At 41.3% G+C, this 19384-nt stretch overlaps 1 protein-coding gene and 1 long non-coding RNA gene across 2 annotated transcripts; both read left to right on the top strand.

The window, feature by feature from the left end:
* The first annotated feature begins 3784 nt into the window (after positions 1 to 3784).
* Positions 3785 to 14452, top strand: LOC140885396 (uncharacterized). The gene is made up of 3 exons (XR_012150926.1): positions 3785 to 3871; positions 4530 to 4593; positions 14389 to 14452. It is a non-coding gene; the product is annotated as an uncharacterized lncRNA (long non-coding RNA).
* Positions 6399 to 8880, top strand: LOC140884789 (uncharacterized). The gene is made up of 2 exons (XM_073291648.1): positions 6399 to 6894; positions 6971 to 8880. Exons 1-2 carry the CDS (start codon positions 6472 to 6474, stop codon positions 7538 to 7540), a joined length of 993 nt encoding a protein of 330 aa, XP_073147749.1. The 5' UTR covers positions 6399 to 6471; the 3' UTR covers positions 7541 to 8880.
* Positions 14453 to 19384: the final 4932 nt, after the last annotated feature.

The raw sequence follows: 19384 nt of genomic DNA, 5'->3' as shown, positions 1-19384 counted from the left end.
TAACTGCACCCTCCCACCAAAGGGCTGCATCGCCTCGCATCATGTACGTCGCACAGCTCACCCTGTCGGCGTCTGTGATCCCCATATAATCGAAGATGGACTCAAGAGAGCGAATCCATCCCTCAGCCACCAAAGGATCGGTGGTCCCCAAAAACTCCTTAGGCCCCTTCTTCTGGAACCTTTCAGCGACGTCCTCCTCATGGGACAGTCTGGGACGTGCCGCCTGCTGCTCCAACAGAGCAGTAATCCCTGCCATCATCGTCGCACTGGCCTGCTCCAGTGCTGTCATGGGGTGCTGCGGAGGTGGCGGTGGAGGTGGAGGTGGAGGTGGAGGTGGAGGTGGAGGTCCCCCACGTCGGTTCACTGGTCTGGGAGGCATTCTGCACCACCACATATTTATTTACGTAAATCGCCTTGCATAACTAAGTGTTTAAAATTAAGGCTAACTTAAATTCTAGAAATTAAATCATACTATAAACATTTAAAACTTACAAACCGGTAGCGTGGATTTCTGAGCTAGCATAGCAGTAGTGACCCCTCCAAGGACCGTGCTCTGATACCAACTGAAACGACCCTAGCTCTATAATAAATAAATATGCGGAAATTTTTTTTTTTTTATACTACTAAATAAAATATGTACATATATGCCCATACATATATGCACTGAATTAAAATACTTAAAATAAATTCATGACTAAATAAATAAACAATTTAAATACTTAAATAAAATGCATTCTTTGAATTAAATAAATATCTGAGTCAACCCCTATAATTCAAAATATACTGCATAAATAAAATAAATAAAAAGTGTGCATGCACTAAAATATTTAATAAAATATTCCAAACACCTCAACCCTTAAAAATAATAAAATGTATCATAAGACTCAAGCACGGTGACTCAGAAGCTGTCACGGTCACGGGGCTACTGCAGCGCTGCTCATACGTCCTCACCACCGGTAGGAGTAACCTGCTCCTCTACGTACTCACCTGCACCATATCAGTGCAGTGAGCCTAGAGGCCCAACATGCATACTAACAAGAGTTTAAAATAATTTAAATCAATTTAATACTAATACATACATATACATGAATGAGCATGCTTAAAATTTCATAACATAACTTACATAAATAAACATAAATAACATAATACATAACATACATAATATCATACATACTGAGTTGTTGAGCACTTATTTTCTTAACATCGAATGGTCCTATCCGTAAGTGTGACCCATACTTATAGTGCGACTGATCAGTCTAAGAAACCATCGTACGAGGCTGGTGGCGAACCACCCATACATAAATGGCAGAAACTGCCCATACATAAATGGCAGAAAACTGCCCATAAATGGCCACACTACTTCAATTTCCACCTAAAATATTTTATTTGCTCAACCATAGAATTTCAATCATAGCATAAAAATTGATTTCATGAATGCATGTACTTAAATAAATTGTGTGTCCTTCATATATATTTAATTTAATTTTCTTACTAACATATAAATATTAAAATAACTTAAATGCATAAAAATAATTAAATATATAATCAGGACACATGTAATTTTCTCATTGATAGTTCTGGACTGCTGGCCCTACACTCAAGCTCATTAACTTAAATCTGGCCCATTAACGTACTTAAGCCCAATATCTTAAACTTTAAGCCCAATTAAATTAATTAAGCCCATTAAAATTACACTAAGCCCAATAACACTTAAACTGGCCCATTGGGCCCAAAAACCCAAAGACTGGCCCATTAACTTTTATGGGCCCAAAAGCCCATAAAAATTATGGACTAACTTAATTAAAATTTTAAAAGTTCAAATAAAATTATTTGGGAGTCCAAATAATTTTATTTCAATTTAATTTACTCAAAAACTCATTAATTCATAAAATATTTTAAAAATAAAAAGACTCGAGCCCGGCCCACCAAACCCAGACCCGGACCCACTTAACTCGACCCACTAACCTACTGACCCGACCCGGACCCAGGAACCCGACCCGGACCAAGCCTCACCCTAGAACCCGACCCGCCTCTTCCTACTCCTCTCTCGGCCGCCGAGGGCTTGGGCAGCAGGCCTTCAACGCCTGCTGCCGCCCTGCTCCGGCCACGACCGGCCGGAGCGCCGCCGGCAGGACCTTCCCAGGGTCCTGCCGGTTCGAGCCACACCAGGCCCCTGACCCCATGCACGCCCAAACTCCCAAGCCGTAGCCTTTTCTCCCAAAACCCTAATCTGTCTCGGCTGCGCCCCTTGCTCCAAAACCGATCGTTCCAGCCCTTCTCAGCCTCAAGCCCTGCCATGGCTCGAGCCTTAGACACCCTAGGACCTTGCCTGACCGAACCCTCAGCCCCGAACCAAACATGGAGAGGAAAATCGTGAGCATGCATATGAAAATCGAAATTCCCCAAATGTCCGCGCTTTATGAGTTTTTCAATTTCTTCTCGCAAACTGAAGCAATCTTCTGTAGTATGGCCTTTATCTTTATGAAAATGACAATACTTTTCCGAACGTAGGCGCTTTGGGTTATTCTGCATTGGGCGAGGGGGACGTAGCAATCCTTGTTTTTCAGCCACTACCAGTATATCGGTCAGACGTGCATTGAGGGGTGTATTCTGGAGACGGGGGCTCTGTGCTATTCGCTTCTCGTCTCGCTTTCTAATATCTGGTTTATCTTCTTCTCTCTTTCTTTTATTCAGGTAGTGTGGTTCAATAGATTCCTCAACCCGAATGTATTTCTCAGCTCTTTCCAGTAATTCCTCTAGGTTTTTGGGCGGCCTTCCCGCTATTGATTCCTTGAACTTCCGATGACGCAAGTTTTGCTGCATTATTCCGGCTAACAAATCATGGTTCACATGTAAGACTTCGTGCACCGCATGAGTAAATCGCCGAACATAGTCCCTCAGACATTCTCCTTCTTTTTGAATAACTGTGAACAAATATGCTGCTGTTTTTGGGTATTTTTTGTTAATTGAGAATTGCTGGATGAAGCAGTCAGTAAGTTGCTCCAAATTGGCAATAGATCCGGAGGGTAACTTGTTGAACCATGTGAGCGCTCTTCCTGATAATGTTGTTCGGAAAATTTTGCAGTATGCAGCATCTGTGATATCATACAAATCCGCTTTCGCGTAGAATTTGTCAATATGGTCTTGGGGGTAACTCGTTCCATCGAACTCAGGTAAGCTGGGGATTTTGACTCCCTTTGGTAATGCTTCAGATAATATGTCATCAGTGAAGGGGCTTCGGCGTGACGGCAAAATTGCGGAAATATTCTCTCCAGTTACATGTGTGCGAGATCCATCCTTCCGAGCTGGATTAGTGATCTTGTTTTTGCCAGAAATGTCATGAACTGTGTGAACACTTGCTTCACCGTCTTTCTGAGCAGTATTTTTCTTGGTCCCCCCTTGATCTTTATCATTCACTTTAGATTTATCTTTATTTGGGTCTCCGTTATTAGGGTCAAGAGATGACGAGCCTTCAGTCTGAGCCTTTTTCTTGCTGCTTTTGCGCTTGCGAGTTTCTAGGTACCGAGCAACTGCATCTTTTGCTGCGAGTGCGGCTGTGTTTTCCATTAGCGCGGTCAAGTCTTCACGGGTGAGAGTAATACTCTGCGGTGCGTTTCCATTGTTAATATTTCCTTGAGACATTTTTGAAGTAATATGTGTTCTCAATGACGTAATGAACAGTTTCCCACAGACGGCGCCAAGCTGATGTAGCCAAAAATCACTTGTATGTGACACGTTGCTTCCGCAAAGTCCGGAGTATCAGTAAGTCCTTGTATGTTCCCAATGGAGATCTTCAGTGGGTTGTTCCTACGTCACAAAACAAAGTCAGAGGAGCCGGGAGGGTTCCCGGCGAAGGCACTCCGACGCTCAAGTCAGTTATTACTCAAGGAATAATAATCGAGAGTAGAGCGATCTATTGCTTAAGAAAGTGTGTACCTTAATAATGAAGTGACTTGAGCTATTTATAGATATTCGGAGAGTTTCACGGGCTTAAGCCTCTTATGGGCCTTTGTAGAATTCAGGGCCTGCTTGAATTAAATATATATAATATTTAAATAAGCTTGGGCCTTAAAAATATTCGGAGTGGACCTTCATGATTGGGCTCAGGCCCAGTTGAATTTTTAGGTGTAACCTATCATAGGCCCCCCACTCTCGGGCATGTCGCGTGTGTGGAGAGGCCCGAGAGTAGAATTTGTATCGGAGTATTGTCAAAAATTTAATTGCCGAGAACGAATATTTTGAGCCACTACGAAAATTACGGGGGTCGACCTGCCCGGTCAGGTATGGAGAAACCATGATGGAGAAACCATGATGGAGAAATCTGATTAGGACTGTGATGTAGTAGAATTAAAATTCTGGTAGAATAATAACAATCCCCATGTAATTGGATAGAATTAAAATTCTGCTAGAATATTAATTGTAGAAACCAAGTAGGATTCTATCAACTACTGTCATTATAAATTCAGCACTGCGGTATAGCACTCATCACAACTTACTAACTCGATTTTATTTCTGAATCTTTTTTGCAGTATTTGCTAGGTCGCATTCTCCAAATTGTTAGAGGAAATACAATTCATTGGACGCCTATGGCAGGTATTAAATATTTTAATTACTATATTCCACCTTCTGTCCCCCTTTTTTTTTAGTTTGGAACAAGTTTGGTCTTGTGTATACGTGCTCAGATTCTTTCCCACTCACTTACCTTTATTAATTACACAATATTATTCTCAAATCTCCTCCTACCTTTGTTTCGTCCGCTTCATCCCTTTCCTTTGCTTCGTCCGCTTCATCCCTTAGATTGGAGATTTTATTTGTATGTATATATCGAATATATGTGTATATGTGTATCAATATTCCATCGCTGGCTATGGGTTATCATCTTCTTCGTCGAGACGACGAGTGGGCGGCAACATATAGGAGAGGCGATGGTGGTGCGATGGTGATGCGATGGTGATGCGATGGTGATACCGAGGAGCCAAGGGCCAGCTATGGGACCTCCTCGACTGCTCATGGAGACGCCCAGATCTGGACTCGGTGAATGACTATCGTCGATGTCCCAGCCATGGATTAGCCTTCGAGCTATCCAAATCTGGACTCGACGGGACTAGGACGACGGCAGCTCAGTTGCTGGTGGCTGCCGGAGACCGGGTGGCGCGACGACGCGAGGTAAGCAGCCGGTCGGAGATGATGGTGTTGAGCGACCAACGGCTCGCCGAAGGGAGCTGCGGCCGGTGGTGAGGCGGCGGACGGTGTTGGAGAAGATGAACCCATCTGTGATAGATATACATATACATATATACACGATGCATATTATTTAAGAACTAATTACCATGTATCTAATGCTATTATTTGATTTATTATTATTTAATTAATATTATTTTTTGGTAAAATATATATTTTTATTTTATATATATATTTTTTCTAAAAAATCATTGCAGGGCATCCTCCACGGGGTAAAGTATTTTCGGTGTTGGTTGCTAACCGAGAAATTTATCCCTCCTCGCCAGCTGAATCTGGCGATGACAATGAAATTGACGAATGTTTATATTCTTTGAGTGATTTGAAAACAGTGGTATCTCGTGATATGACGAGACCACCTTGTTTAAAAATTGATAGAAACCCGAATTCTTGCGATAATAGTGGTTCTGAAGAGTCTTCGGGAGGAGTGAGCGAGCGTCTTTTGGACGAGTCGGAGATTTTAAGTCCAAGTAAAAAATTTGACTTATCCTCTAAAAATATCCTTAAGATTCCCAAAAATGGAGATCTTTGCCATGAACCGCCTCCGGGATATTTTACTGTATATCTGGAGTACTTTAATTTTGGTTTCTCGCTCCCTCCTCATGCCCTTTTGATAGAAATTGTAGATAGTCTCGGGGTGAGTTTAAGTCAATTAACACCAAGTGCGATTCTCCTCTTTACGTGTTTCCTACGTAGAGTGAGTGAAATCAAAATGTCCCCGACTATAGACTTATTCTATGCGCTTTTCTCGGTGCGTCGCTCCATGCCGGGTTCCTATACTTATTTTCTACCTCGGGGAGATTGTAAGTTTTTATCTCGTTGTCCATCTCCAAAAAATGATTGGAGAAAAAATTTTGTTTATGTATGGGATTATGGTTGGGAGGTTCCCATAGTTTGGAATCCAGGCCATAGGAAAATTATTTTTAGCAAAATCCACCGTGAATTGCAACTTGAATGTCGTTCCTTAGGCCTCTTCCAGGAGTTGGTTGACCCAAAAAGTTTGATTCCTGCCGGTAATGCTTTGTTCAAATTGAATTTTGATGACTGTATTTTGCGTCTTCTTTGGATTCTTCTACTCGTGGTAATTTAAAATTTATTAAATTTATTTACTGATCATTGTCACTCTTCTCTTTGTGTTTGTTTGTAGGATCCAAATTAAGTTTGGCGGAGGTTCGCGCTTGCATAGAGAAAAACGAGAAAACTCCGTCAAAGACATCGAAAAAAGAGTCACCAATGGATCGAGGTAATCACAATTCCCATGGGATTCCAAGGAGGAGGAATTCGCCCGGGCCATCCGACCGTGTCAATTGTTCTGGTCCTCCATCTAAAAATACTGACACTCGTGACCGAAGGAATGGTGGTAGAAGAAATGATGCTGACCGTGATACCCGTACTAGGGAGAATGCTAATGGTAGAATAAATCCAAAAAGAAGACGTGAGGATGAACGAACAGTTCCTCCCGATACTTGTGAGGGTCGTCACTTGTTCTTGGAGGGTGTGAATCACAAGAATAATGCTGGTTCTTTTTGGGATTTGAAGGATTCAGAGATTGGTTGGCGAACCGGAGCTAATCTCATTGGAGATCATGACAGGTTGCATCTACTGCCTCAGCCTACCGAAGTATTAACTCGGTCTCTTGCCTCGTCTGCCTTCCAGGTATATTATTATACGTTTGATATTTGTTATGATTTTTATGTAGTAAACAATACTCCTTATCTATGGGTCTTTGCAGATTTTATCGCTTGCCCAAACTTTTCAATTTCGAGAAGAGAGGTCTCGAAATTCCGGGAGAAAATTTGATGACGAGCTGGCGTCATTAAGGGGTGAGTGCAAAAGACTCGGCGAGGAAGGTGCTAAGGCCCGAGATGATTTTCTCAAGTCACAAAAGGAGCTTGAAGAGAAATCCAAAAAGTATGATGCCATGTGCAAGGATATGGAGCTACTTAGGGGAAAATATTCCCATGAATCGGAGACCGGTGAGACTTTTCTCAATTCATCAATAGGCAAGAATCTCTTGCGAAGTACCGGAGAAAAAGAAATTGAATGCTACCGAGAGTCCACAGATTTTAGAGATGAAGTGATTCAGCGGGCGATCGTTATTCATGATGAAGTTGTAGTGGATTGCCGCAAAGAACTACGGAAAACTCAACTAGTTCCAGAGGAAATTATTATGATGATTCACCCCCAAATTCCGGAGCCTAGTATTGCCCGAGTTGACGATGACTCGGATCCTCCCTTAGGAGATTTACTGGGAGGTCTGGGTGATGAGGAGATGATCGAAGCTTTGCGTTCGAATTTTTAGCTTATACAACCAATAATGACGGTGTGTATCAGAGCTATATGGAGACTACTCTTTGGAGCCGTGGACCAGTTTAGCTTTATTATTTCTTGCCACTTTTGGGCAAAAAAATTTTTTTGAGAGAGTCAAAGTCATAGACTCTTTTTTTTTCTTTTTGAGTAAGTAAGGATTTGTCGATTATCATATCTCTTTTGCATTTTGAAGTTGCTATTGCATACTTGTTTGATGAATAAAATACTATCGCTTTAACAATGGAGTACTTGGGAGGGGATCAATCTCCCAAGATTTTGTCTCATGGGGAATTCCTAAACCCACTTGGTGCGTGGTGAGGTATCCCGGGACTTATAATGTTATTATGTCGTCCTGACCTCTTACAGCGTCATAAGTTCAAATGTCCCAAGGGGCTGGCCAAGCCTCTTACTGTTGGGAATTTTTTATGATTGCTAGGGTCTATGACGTTTATGTCGTAAGTAAGCGTTAGTATAGGAGAGGAGATATGATATGCTTTCGACAAAGTAATCTGTTTATATAAAAACAATAATCAAATTAGTTGAACAATGTATCACAAAATTGTAATATGAAAACATAAGGAAAATATGCTAATAAATTTAGCCTATTATTGACGAGAGCTGCAGTTTATGCATAAAACTTCTTCAGATTGGCCACGTTCCAAGGCCTGGGAAGTATTCTTCCATCTGAATGTTGGAGGCGATATGTTCCCATCTTCACGATCTCAATTACTTTATAGGGGCCTTCCCATTTCGGATCCAGCTTGCCCACAGACTTCAAGATGTCAGATTTTCTCAATACCAGATCTCCTACTTGGAAAGATCTTGGTTTGACTCTGTCATTATATGCTTTAGTCATACAAGCTCGATATCTCTCGGCTCGTGTTGAAGCTTCATCTCTCAGTTCATCCACTAAGTCCAATGAAATTCGGAGGGCTTGGTCATTTCCAGATGAAGTGTACTGTTTCACTCGCCATGATTGCTCTCCGATTTCGGCAGGAGCCACAGCCTCCGTTCCGTAGGCCAGGTTGAAAGGAGATTCTCCAGTTGAAGAGCGTGAAGTGGTTCGATATGCCCATAGAACACTTGGCAACTCATCCACCCATTTTCCTTTGGCATTGCCTAGACGTGTTTTGAGGTGCTGCAGAATGGTTCGGTTGGTGACCTCGGTTTGCCCATTTGCTTGAGGATTCCCTACAGAAGTGAAGAACTGCCTGATAGAGAGTCCTCTGCACCAGTCTTTTATCTTTGCTCCAGAAAATTGAGTTCCATTATCTGAAACCAAGGTTTGAGGAATGCCAAATCTGCATATTATATTCTTCCATAAGAAATTGATTACATCTTTCTCGGATATTTTGGCCAATGGTTCAGCCTCGACCCATTTGGTGAAATAATCCACAGCTACTATCAGAAATTTTCTTTGTCCGGTAGCAGGAGGAAAAGGACCTACCAAATCCATTCCCCATTGAGCAAAAGGTAGAGGACTTTCCAGGGGCTGTAAGATTGTAGCCGGCTGGTGATGGAAGTTAGCATGCTCTTGACATGCATGACAATGTTTTGCTAACTCCATAGCGTCTTGCTTCATCGTTGGCCAAAAGTACCCTTGGCGCAATGCTTTCCCCGCGAGAGCTCTGCCAGCTAAATGATTTCCACATATTCCTTCATGAATTTCACGGAGCACATAGTTTCCGTTAGCTGGCGTTAGACACTTTAGGTAAGGTGAAGAGAAACCTCTTTTGTACAGTTCTCCGTCAATGATCGTGAACCGAGCAGCTCTCACTCTAAGTTTTCGGGCTTCGACTTGGTTAGCAGGTAATTTCTCTTGCTTTAAATATTCGATTATTTCATCTTTCCAACTAGGCTCTTTGCTATCAGCACAGAAGATTGTAACATCACTTCCATCAGTTTCTTCCTTGCCATAAGTTAGGAATGTAATTTTCCTATTATCAATGTTGGCCAAGGAGCTTGCTAACTTGGCAAGGCGGTCTGCTGACTCATTTTCCCCTCTAGGTATCTGCTTTATATCATAGCTGTCTAAACGCGAAAGAAGCTCGTTTACTTGAGTGAGGTATTCAAACATTTTATCTTCCTTCGCTTCATAATTTCCCTTAACCTGACTGACGATAAGTTGGGAGTCACTGTGTATCGTCAGTCTCTTTGCTCCGACTGACAGGGCCAATTTAATTCCCATGATGAAAGCTTCATATTCTGCCTCATTATTCGTTGCAGGGAATCGAAATTTGACGGCATATTGAAATTTATCTCCCTGTGGGCTCTCCACAACTATACCTGCACCGCTTCTTGTAGAGGTTGATGACCCGTCGACATAAACCATCCATGTTTGGGTGGAACTCTCTTCTTGAGTTACTGTCATTTCTACTAGAAAATCAGCCAGAATTTGTGCTTTAATCGCTGGACGCGGGCGATATTCAATTCCATATTGGCTGAGTTCAACAGCCCACTTAACCATTCTTCCTGATGCTTCAGGACTCGAGATAATTTGTTTGAGAGGATGATTGGTGAGTACAATTATTGGATGAGAGTGAAAGTAAGGACGTAATTTTCTCGCTGCAATTACCAAAGCCAGTGCCAGTTTCTCGATCTTTGTATATCTTAATTCTGCTCCGTGTAAAGTTCGACTGATATAATAAACTGGTTTGTGCTTACGTCCTACTTCAGAAACCAATACTGCACTTACCGCCTCCGCAGATATTGCCAGATAAATTAACAGGGTGTCACCCTCGTTTGGTTTTACCAACAACGGCGGAGAGGTCAGATGTACTTTCAACTCGTCAAATGCTTGCTGACACTCTTCTGTCCATTGAAAACCTTTCCCACTCCTTAACATTTTGAAAAATGGTAAACCCTTGTCTGCAGATCTTGAGATAAATCGGTTGAGGGCGGCCAAACGTCCTGTCAACTCTTGGATGCCTTTTACACTCTTCGGAGGATTCATGTGTAAAATTGCTTTGATTTTTTCCGGGTTGGCCTCTATTCCTCGTTCTGACACCATATAACCGAGAAATTTGCCTCCTCGTACACCAAAAGTGCATTTATCCGGATTAAGTTTCATCCTGTATTTTCTGAGTATACTGAAACATTCCTCAAGATCTTCCAAATGATTAGATGCTTGAATACTCTTGACGAGCATGTCATCTATATAAACTTCCATGTTTCGCCCGATCAAGTGTTCGAACATGGTATTTACCAGACGCTGATAAGTAGCTCCAGCATTTTTCAAACCAAACGGCATTACATCATAACAATAAATTCCCCTATCGGTGATGAAACTTGCTTTTTCCTGGTCCTCTGGCGCTAGGCCGATCTGATTGTATCCTTGATATGCATCAAGAAAAGTGAGCAGCTCGCATCCTGCTGTCGAATCGACTAACAAGTCAATTCGAGGGAGTGGAAATGGATCTTTGGGGCATGCTTTGTTGAGATCAGTGAAATCTATACACAAACGCCACTTTCCTCCAGGTTTTGGTACTAAAACCACATTTTCAAGCCAATCTGGGTATGAAACTGGCCTGATGTACTTTGCCACTAAGAGTTTCTCCACTTCCGCGGCTATATGCCGATTTTTCTCTGGACCAAATGCTCTTTTCTTTTGCTTCACCGGTCTCATTTTCGGATCAACATGGAGGTGATGAAGCGCATATTCATGAGGTATTCCTGGCAGATGCTCATCACCCCAAGCAAACACGTCCAAATTGCGCCCAAGAAAATTTTTCAACTTCTCTTCCAGTTCAGGAGGTAATTCAGTCCCGATCTTTAGGGTTTTCTTGGGATCAGTTGGAATGATTGCCACATGTTTCAGAGTTTCGGTTGCTGTTATTCTCTCTTTGCTCTCAGCTTCTTCATCCACCAAATGTATTCCATTTTCACGCAAAAGTTTTCCGGGTTTTGATGGTTTTTCCTCACTAGAGACTTGTCTTTTCCGATTTTCTGACGAACCCCGCAGAGTCACTACATGACACTCTCTAGCTAGACGATGATCACCAAGGGCTTCTCCTACTCCTCCCGGAGTCGGAAACTTCAGCTTCATATGATATGTCGATCCGATGGCTTGGAATATATTGAGACTTGGTCGTCCCAATATCACATTGTACGCAGATGAAGCTTTTACCACAAGGAATTTCACCATTTTAGTAGACCGCTTGGGGTAAGAACCCAAGGATAGAGGAAGCGTTACCTCTCCCAAAGCTTCAACTATTTCTTCGGAAAATCCGACTAGTGGAGTGTTGACTGGAGTTAACTGTGCATTACTAATACCCAACTTTACGAATGCATTATGAAAAATTATGTCAGCCGAACTTCCAGAATCCACTAGAATTTTCTTTACCCAAAAATTGGAGATTGTGGCTGAGATGATTAAAGCATCATTATGGGTACCCCGAGGGTTCTCCAGATCTTTGTCACTGAATGATAATCCATCTTGGATGGTTTCAACTTCACATATTGACAAGGATGTGGGGCTGGATAAATTGTTGGTTCCTTTTGCTGCTCGCAGAAGAGCTTTTCTTGCATTGTTCGAGTCGCCACAAGCAGGCCCCCCAGTGATTACGGCGATTACCCCTCCCGAGGGCAAATTTTCATCCGCTCGTTCATGCTGTTTCCCAATTCCGTCATGGCGCTTTTGGTAGTCATGTTTTTGTTGTTCGTCCTGACGCCTGTCATCTCGTTTTTCACCGCGGGACTTGTCCACGAAATTCCCCAAATGTCCGCGCTTTATGAGTTTTTCAATTTCTTCTCGCAAACTGAAGCAATCTTCTGTAGTATGGCCTTTATCTTTATGAAAATGACAATACTTTTCCGAACGTAGGCGCTTTGGGTTATTCTGCATTGGGCGAGGGGGACGTAGCAATCCTTGTTTTTCAGCCACTACCAGTATATCGGTCAGACGTGCATTGAGGGGTGTATTCTGGAGACGGGGGCTCTGTGCTATTCGCTTCTCGTCTCGCTTTCTAATATCTGGTTTATCTTCTTCTCTCTTTCTTTTATTCAGGTAGTGTGGTTCAATAGATTCCTCAACCCGAATGTATTTCTCAGCTCTTTCCAGTAATTCCTCTAGGTTTTTGGGCGGCCTTCCCGCTATTGATTCCTTGAACTTCCGATGACGCAAGTTTTGCTGCATTATTCCGGCTAACAAATCATGGTTCACATGTAAGACTTCGTGCACCGCATGAGTAAATCGCCGAACATAGTCCCTCAGACATTCTCCTTCTTTTTGAATAACTGTGAACAAATATGCTGCTGTTTTTGGGTATTTTTTGTTAATTGAGAATTGCTGGATGAAGCAGTCAGTAAGTTGCTCCAAATTGGCAATAGATCCGGAGGGTAACTTGTTGAACCATGTGAGCGCTCTTCCTGATAATGTTGTTCGGAAAATTTTGCAGTATGCAGCATCTGTGATATCATACAAATCCGCTTTCGCGTAGAATTTGTCAATATGGTCTTGGGGGTCACTCGTTCCATCGAACTCAGGTAAGCTGGGGATTTTGACTCCCTTTGGTAATGCTTCAGATAATATGTCATCAGTGAAGGGGCTTCGGCGTGACGGCAAAATTGCGGAAATATTCTCTCCAGTTACATGTGTGCGAGATCCATCCTTCCGAGCTGGATTAGTGATCTTGTTTTTGCCAGAAATGTCATGAACTGTGTGAACACTTGCTTCACCGTCTTTCTGAGCAGTATTTTTCTTGGTCCCCCCTTGATCTTTATCATTCACTTTAGATTTATCTTTATTTGGGTCTCCGTTGTTAGGGTCAAGAGATGACGAGCCTTCAGTCTGAGCCTTTTTCTTGCTGCTTTTGCGCTTGCGAGTTTCTAGGTACCGAGCAACTGCATCTTTTGCTGCGAGTGCGGCTGTGTTTTCCATTAGCGCGGTCAAGTCTTCACGGGTGAGAGTAATACTCTGCGGTGCGTTTCCATTGTTAATATTTCCTTGAGACATTTTTGAAGTAATATGTGTTCTCAATGACGTAATGAACAGTTTCCCACAGACGGCGCCAAGCTGATGTAGCCAAAAATCACTTGTATGTGACACGTTGCTTCCGCAAAGTCCGGAGTATCAGTAAGTCCTTGTATGTTCCCGATGGAGATCTTCAGTGGGTTGTTCCTACGTCACAAAACAAAGTCAGAGGAGCCGAGAGGGTTCCCGGCGAAGGCACTCCGACGCTCAAGTCAGTTATTACTCAAGGAATAATAATCGAGAGTAGAGCGATCTATTGCTTAAGAAAGTGTGTACCTTAATAATGAAGTGACTTGAGCTATTTATAGATATTCGGAGAGTTTCACGGGCTTAAGCCTCTTATGGGCCTTTGTAGAATTCAGGGCCTGCTTGAATTAAATATATATAATATTTAAATAAGCTTGGGCCTTAAAAATATTCGGAGTGGACCTTCATGATTGGGCTCAGGCCCAGTTGAATTTTTAGGTGTAACCTATCATAGGCCCCCCACTCTCGGGCATGTCGCGTGTGTGGAGAGGCCCGAGAGTAGAATTTGTATCGGAGTATTGTCAAAAATTTAATTGCCGAGAACGAATATTTTGAGCCACTACGAAAATTACGGGGATCGACCTGCCCGGTCAGGTATGGAGAAACCATGATGGAGAAACCATGATGGAGAAATCTGATTAGGACTGTGATGTAGTAGAATTAAAATTCTGGTAGAATAATAACAATCCCCATGTAATTGGATAGAATTAAAATTCTGCTAGAATATTAATTGTAGAAACCAAGTAGGATTCTATCAACTACTGTCATTATAAATTCAGCACTGCGGTATAGCACTCATCACAACTTACTAACTCGATTTTATTTTTGAATCTTTTTTGCAGTATTTGCTAGGTCGCATTCTCCAAATTGTTAGAGGAAATACAATTCATTGGACGCCTATGGCAGGTATTAAATATTTTAATTACTATATTCCACCTTCTGTCCCCCTTTTTTTTTAGTTTGGAACAAGTTTGGTCTTGTGTATACGTGCTCAGATTCTTTCCCACTCACTTACCTTTATTAATTACACAATATTATTCTCAAATCTCCTCCTACCTTTGTTTCGTCCGCTTCATCCCTTTCCTTTGCTTCGTCCGCTTCATCCCTTAGATTGGAGATTTTATTTGTATGTATATATCGAATATATGTGTATATGTGTATCAATATTCCATCGCTGGCTATGGGTTATCATCTTCTTCGTCGAGACGACGAGTGGGCGGCAACATATAGGAGAGGCGATGGTGGTGCGATGGTGATGCGATGGTGATGCGATGGTGATACCGAGGAGCCAAGGGCCAGCTATGGGACCTCCTCGACTGCTCATGGAGACGCCCAGATCTGGACTCGGTGAATGACTATCGTCGATGTCCCAGCCATGGATTAGCCTTCGAGCTATCCAAATCTGGACTCGACGGGACTAGGACGACGGCAGCTCAGTTGCTGGTGGCTGCCGGAGACCGGGGTGGCGCGACGACGCGAGGTAAGCAGCCGGTCGGAGATGATGGTGTTGAGCGACCAACGGCTCGCCGAAGGGAGCTGCGGCCGGTGGTGAGGCGGCGGACGGTGTTGGAGAAGATGAACCCATCTGTGATAGATATACATATACATATATATACACGATGCATATTATTTAAGAACTAATTACCATGTATCTAATGCTATTATTTGATTTATTATTATTTAATTAATATTATTTTTTGGTAAAATATATATTTTTATTTTATATATATTTTTTCTAAAAAATCATTGCAGGGCATCCTCCACGGGGTAAAGTATTTTCGGTGTTGGTTGCTAACCGAGAAATTTATCCCTCCTCGCCAGCTGAATCTGGCGATGACAATGAAATTGACGAATGTTTATATTCTTTGAGTGATTTGAAAACAGTGGTATCTCGTGATATGACGAGACCACCTTGTTTAAAAATTGATAGAAACCCGAATTCTTGCGATAATAGTGGTTCTGAAGAGTCTTCGGGAGGAGTGAGCGAGCGTCTTTTGGACGAGTCGGAGATTTTAAGTCCAAGTAAAAAAATTTGACTTATCCTCTAAAAATATCCTTAAGATTCCCAAAAATGGAGATCTTTGCCATGAACCGCCTCCGGGATATTTTACTGTATATCTGGAGTACTTTAATTTTGGTTTCTCGCTCCCTCCTCATGCCCTTTTGATAGAAATTGTAGATAGTCTCGGGGTGAGTTTAAGTCAATTAACACCAAGTGCGATTCTCCTCTTTACGTGTTTCCTACGTAGAGTGAGTGAAATCAAAATGTCCCCGACTATAGACTTATTCTATGCGCTTTTCTCGGTGCGTCGCTCCATGCCGGGTTCCTATACTTATTTTCTACCTCGGGGAGATTGTAAGTTTTTATCTCGTTGTCCATCTCCAAAAAATGATTGGAGAAAAAATTTTGTTTATGTATGGGATTATGGTTGGGAGGTTCCCATAGTTTGGAATCCAGGCCATAGGAAAATTATTTTTAGCAAAATCCACCGTGAATTGCAACTTGAATGTCGTTCCTTAGGCCTCTTCCAGGAGTTGGTTGACCCAAAAAGTTTGATTCCTGCCGGTAATGCTTTGTTCAAATTGAATTTTGATGACTGTATTTTGCGTCTTCTTTGGATTCTTCTACTCGTGGTAATTTAAAATTTATTAAATTTATTTACTGATCATTGTCACTCTTCTCTTTGTGTTTGTTTGTAGGATCCAAATTAAGTTTGGCGGAGGTTCGCGCTTGCATAGAGAAAAACGAGAAAACTCCGTCAAAGACATCGAAAAAAGAGTCACCAATGGATCGAGGTAATCACAATTCCCATGGGATTCCAAGGAGGAGGAATTCGCCCGGCCATCCGACCGTGTCAATTGTTCTGGTCCTCCATCTAAAAATACTGACACTCGTGACCGAAGGAATGGTGGTAGAAGAAATGATGCTGACCGTGATACCCGTACTAGGGAGAATGCTAATGGTAGAATAAATCCAAAAAGAAGACGTGAGGATGAACGAACAGTTCCTCCCGATACTTGTGAGGGTCGTCACTTGTTCTTGGAGGGTGTGAATCACAAGAATAATGCTGGTTCTTTTTGGGATTTGAAGGATTCAGAGATTGGTTGGCGAACCGGAGCTAATCTCATTGGAGATCATGACAGGTTGCATCTACTGCCTCAGCCTACCGAAGTATTAACTCGGTCTCTTGCCTCGTCTGCCTTCCAGGTATATTATTATACGTTTGATATTTGTTATGATTTTTATGTAGTAAACAATACTCCTTATCTATGGGTCTTTGCAGATTTTATCGCTTGCCCAAACTTTTCAATTTCGAGAAGAGAGGTCTCGAAATTCCGGGAGAAAATTTGATGACGAGCTGGCGTCATTAAGGGGTGAGTGCAAAAGACTCGGCGTAATCACTGGGGGTCTCTTGCCTCATCTGCCTTCTTTTTTATTAAATAATAATAAAAAAGTATAGCATTCTACATTTCTACTTACATGATCACTTTGACAATCTAATATAATCATCCGGGACAGTCGGTCTGTCCCGGTTCAAATTTTTTTTATATAAAAAAAACCCAGATTCTCTATCCGAGCAAAAAAAAATCTGTTGGACCAAAAAATGCACGATCTAGAGTTTGATGTACATTTATCATGAGGAAGACACGTTAATTATTGAAGGTCCTTTAGTCCATTGGAATGCATGCGGATGCATGAATAACATTTTTCCCTTTTTAGTGTATGTAATTATAACTTTAATTATATATACAAAAATGATTACTAAATTAATTTCTACAATTATTAATTGTACGTATTGAAAATTAAATTTATTTGCACCTTTCGGAATTTTTAGATCAAATAGAAAATTAATGTACAAATTACGTATCGCTGATACGTATAGATATAATTAATTATAAGATGTGGATAACCGATATGATGTAAATTTTTTTTTAACTTGAGTATCAAAATGTGATGCCATAAATAATCGATTATGTGTTTAATTGTCTGTTAAATATATATTATATTAGGTGTAACACATGGTAAAAATTTATTGGTGTAACACTAATTTTGTATCCGGGGAACTTTTTTTTTCTTCTTATATTAGTGCTATTTATAAGATATTTAAACACAGAAGGCTTTGAAATTAATTCTTCAAGTGCAAATCCTATTGCAACCAATGTATATATGAAAGTCTAGCCTGATACAAAATATATTCTTGTTGGTTCAGAAGTAGCGTAGTCGCCCGAGTCGGTCATTTTCAAGTAGTGATGCTCCCAAATTTCAAACTCATTATCTTTTTAAATGTCGTTTTGAGCTTTTATTGTCTTGAAATTAAGTCAACAGACTATGGAAGGGGAAAAAAAAAAAGAGAGAAAGAAATGAAAATCTTTTATACTTTATATATTTTGTGCATTTAATGTATTACAGACATGTTTAAATTTCCATGCATTCACAAACATCGCATTGCATTACATTTGCGTATCATTTAAGAGTACTAAGAAAACAACTTTCAATCATTTAGGTAATTATGAAGCACTAATTTTGTGAAAAAAAATTAAAGCTTAAAAATATTTTCTGAAAGCAATCTCAAACACTATTTTAATACATTCACCGCAAGATTCATCTCCTGGCCGAGTCTGTCCTCAAGGTCTTCCTCTTCCAGAAGGGATTGCCAAGTATCGGCTAACAGAGGAGTGTAAGCTGGATGCATTTTTTTAGTTGTAGCATGCACCAGTTCTTTCGCGAAAATAGCACTATTATGACTCTTCTTTGTAGCAATCACTTTAACAAACAATGGATCTGATATGGAAAAGCATTCTTCAAGTGCATTTTTTCGGCCATCTTCCTGATCACCACCGAGATCGGACGCAGCCGCCATGATTGGAGTACGTTTCAAATTTGATTTGTCACCGTATGTGAAGGGAGGAGAACATGTGGTGCGGAGGAAAGAAATTGTTGGAAGATGGAGACGGAAAGCGGGGGGCTGGGTGAGGCGTGGTTGCAGTGGAACAGAGAGAGGGTGAGAAAGAATCATCATGGCTTCGGTTTTTATTTGTATGGATTGTAAATAAAAATATGTTGAAACATCGATATATATATGTTGGGATCGGTTCAGAGGGTAGAGGGGGGGGTGAATACACTCTGAAACTTTTCTTCTACTTCTTTAGAAAGATCAAGTGAGGTTTAGTTCACTTAATCAGTTTTCTCAACTTCTAAAATGTTTTGAACAACTTAAATAGTGCGGAAATAGTTCAAAGGTTTTAGTGATGCAAAGTTTATAATGCAATGTATGAGCAGGATGTGAGATAAGTTGCAGTAAATGCTAAAGCACGATTTTATGGAAGTTCGAAGGCTTAATCCTTCTACGTCTCCCCTTCTTCCACTTAGGAAGGAATTCACTAGAAGACTTTGGTTATTACAACGTCTTGTAATACACCCACTTCAGACTTAGGACTTATCCAATGCCTAATCCGAAACTCCTAGATTTACACAGATAAGATTCTCAGTTCTTATCAGACTGGTGGAAGCTTTCAGAGCAGCTTCAAGTCTCTTCAACACTGAGTATAGTTGAGTTGAGCTTCTCAGACTGCAGAGCGGTCGAGAGGCTTGAAAACCCTAGGATGATCCTTGACGATCAGATATGTGAACTGTAGGCGAGGGTTTATTTGAGCAGCAGATGAATGATCTTGTAAGTGTGCTCAAGTATATCAGATGAGGACTTCTGATATTAGTCAAGTGATTGAAATTTTTCTGAGTTGCTTGTCTCTCTTCGTTGTCTTGTCTCACTGCATATTGTTGTTTGAGCAATCTTTCCTTTATATAGGTCAATCATCAACGTCTTTATTTTGAACGTT

This window comes from Henckelia pumila, chromosome 2, assembly GCF_033568475.1.
Source record: "Henckelia pumila isolate YLH828 chromosome 2, ASM3356847v2, whole genome shotgun sequence".
Lineage (NCBI taxonomy): Eukaryota > Viridiplantae > Streptophyta > Magnoliopsida > Lamiales > Gesneriaceae > Henckelia > Henckelia pumila.
The sequence above is the reverse complement of the archived record's forward strand: the minus strand, read 5'-3'. Positions and strand labels throughout refer to the sequence as shown.

What these genes read in the sequence shown, in the direction of transcription:
- LOC140884789 (XM_073291648.1), top strand. Translation starts at nt 6,472, where the DNA reads ATGGATCGAGGTAATCACAATTCCCATGGGATTCCAAGGAGGAGGAAT. An exon ending in TTGCCTCGTCTGCCTTCCAG is followed by an intron (nt 6,895 to 6,970) that starts GTATATTATTAT and finishes GGGTCTTTGCAG; the next exon opens with ATTTTATCGCTTGCCCAAAC.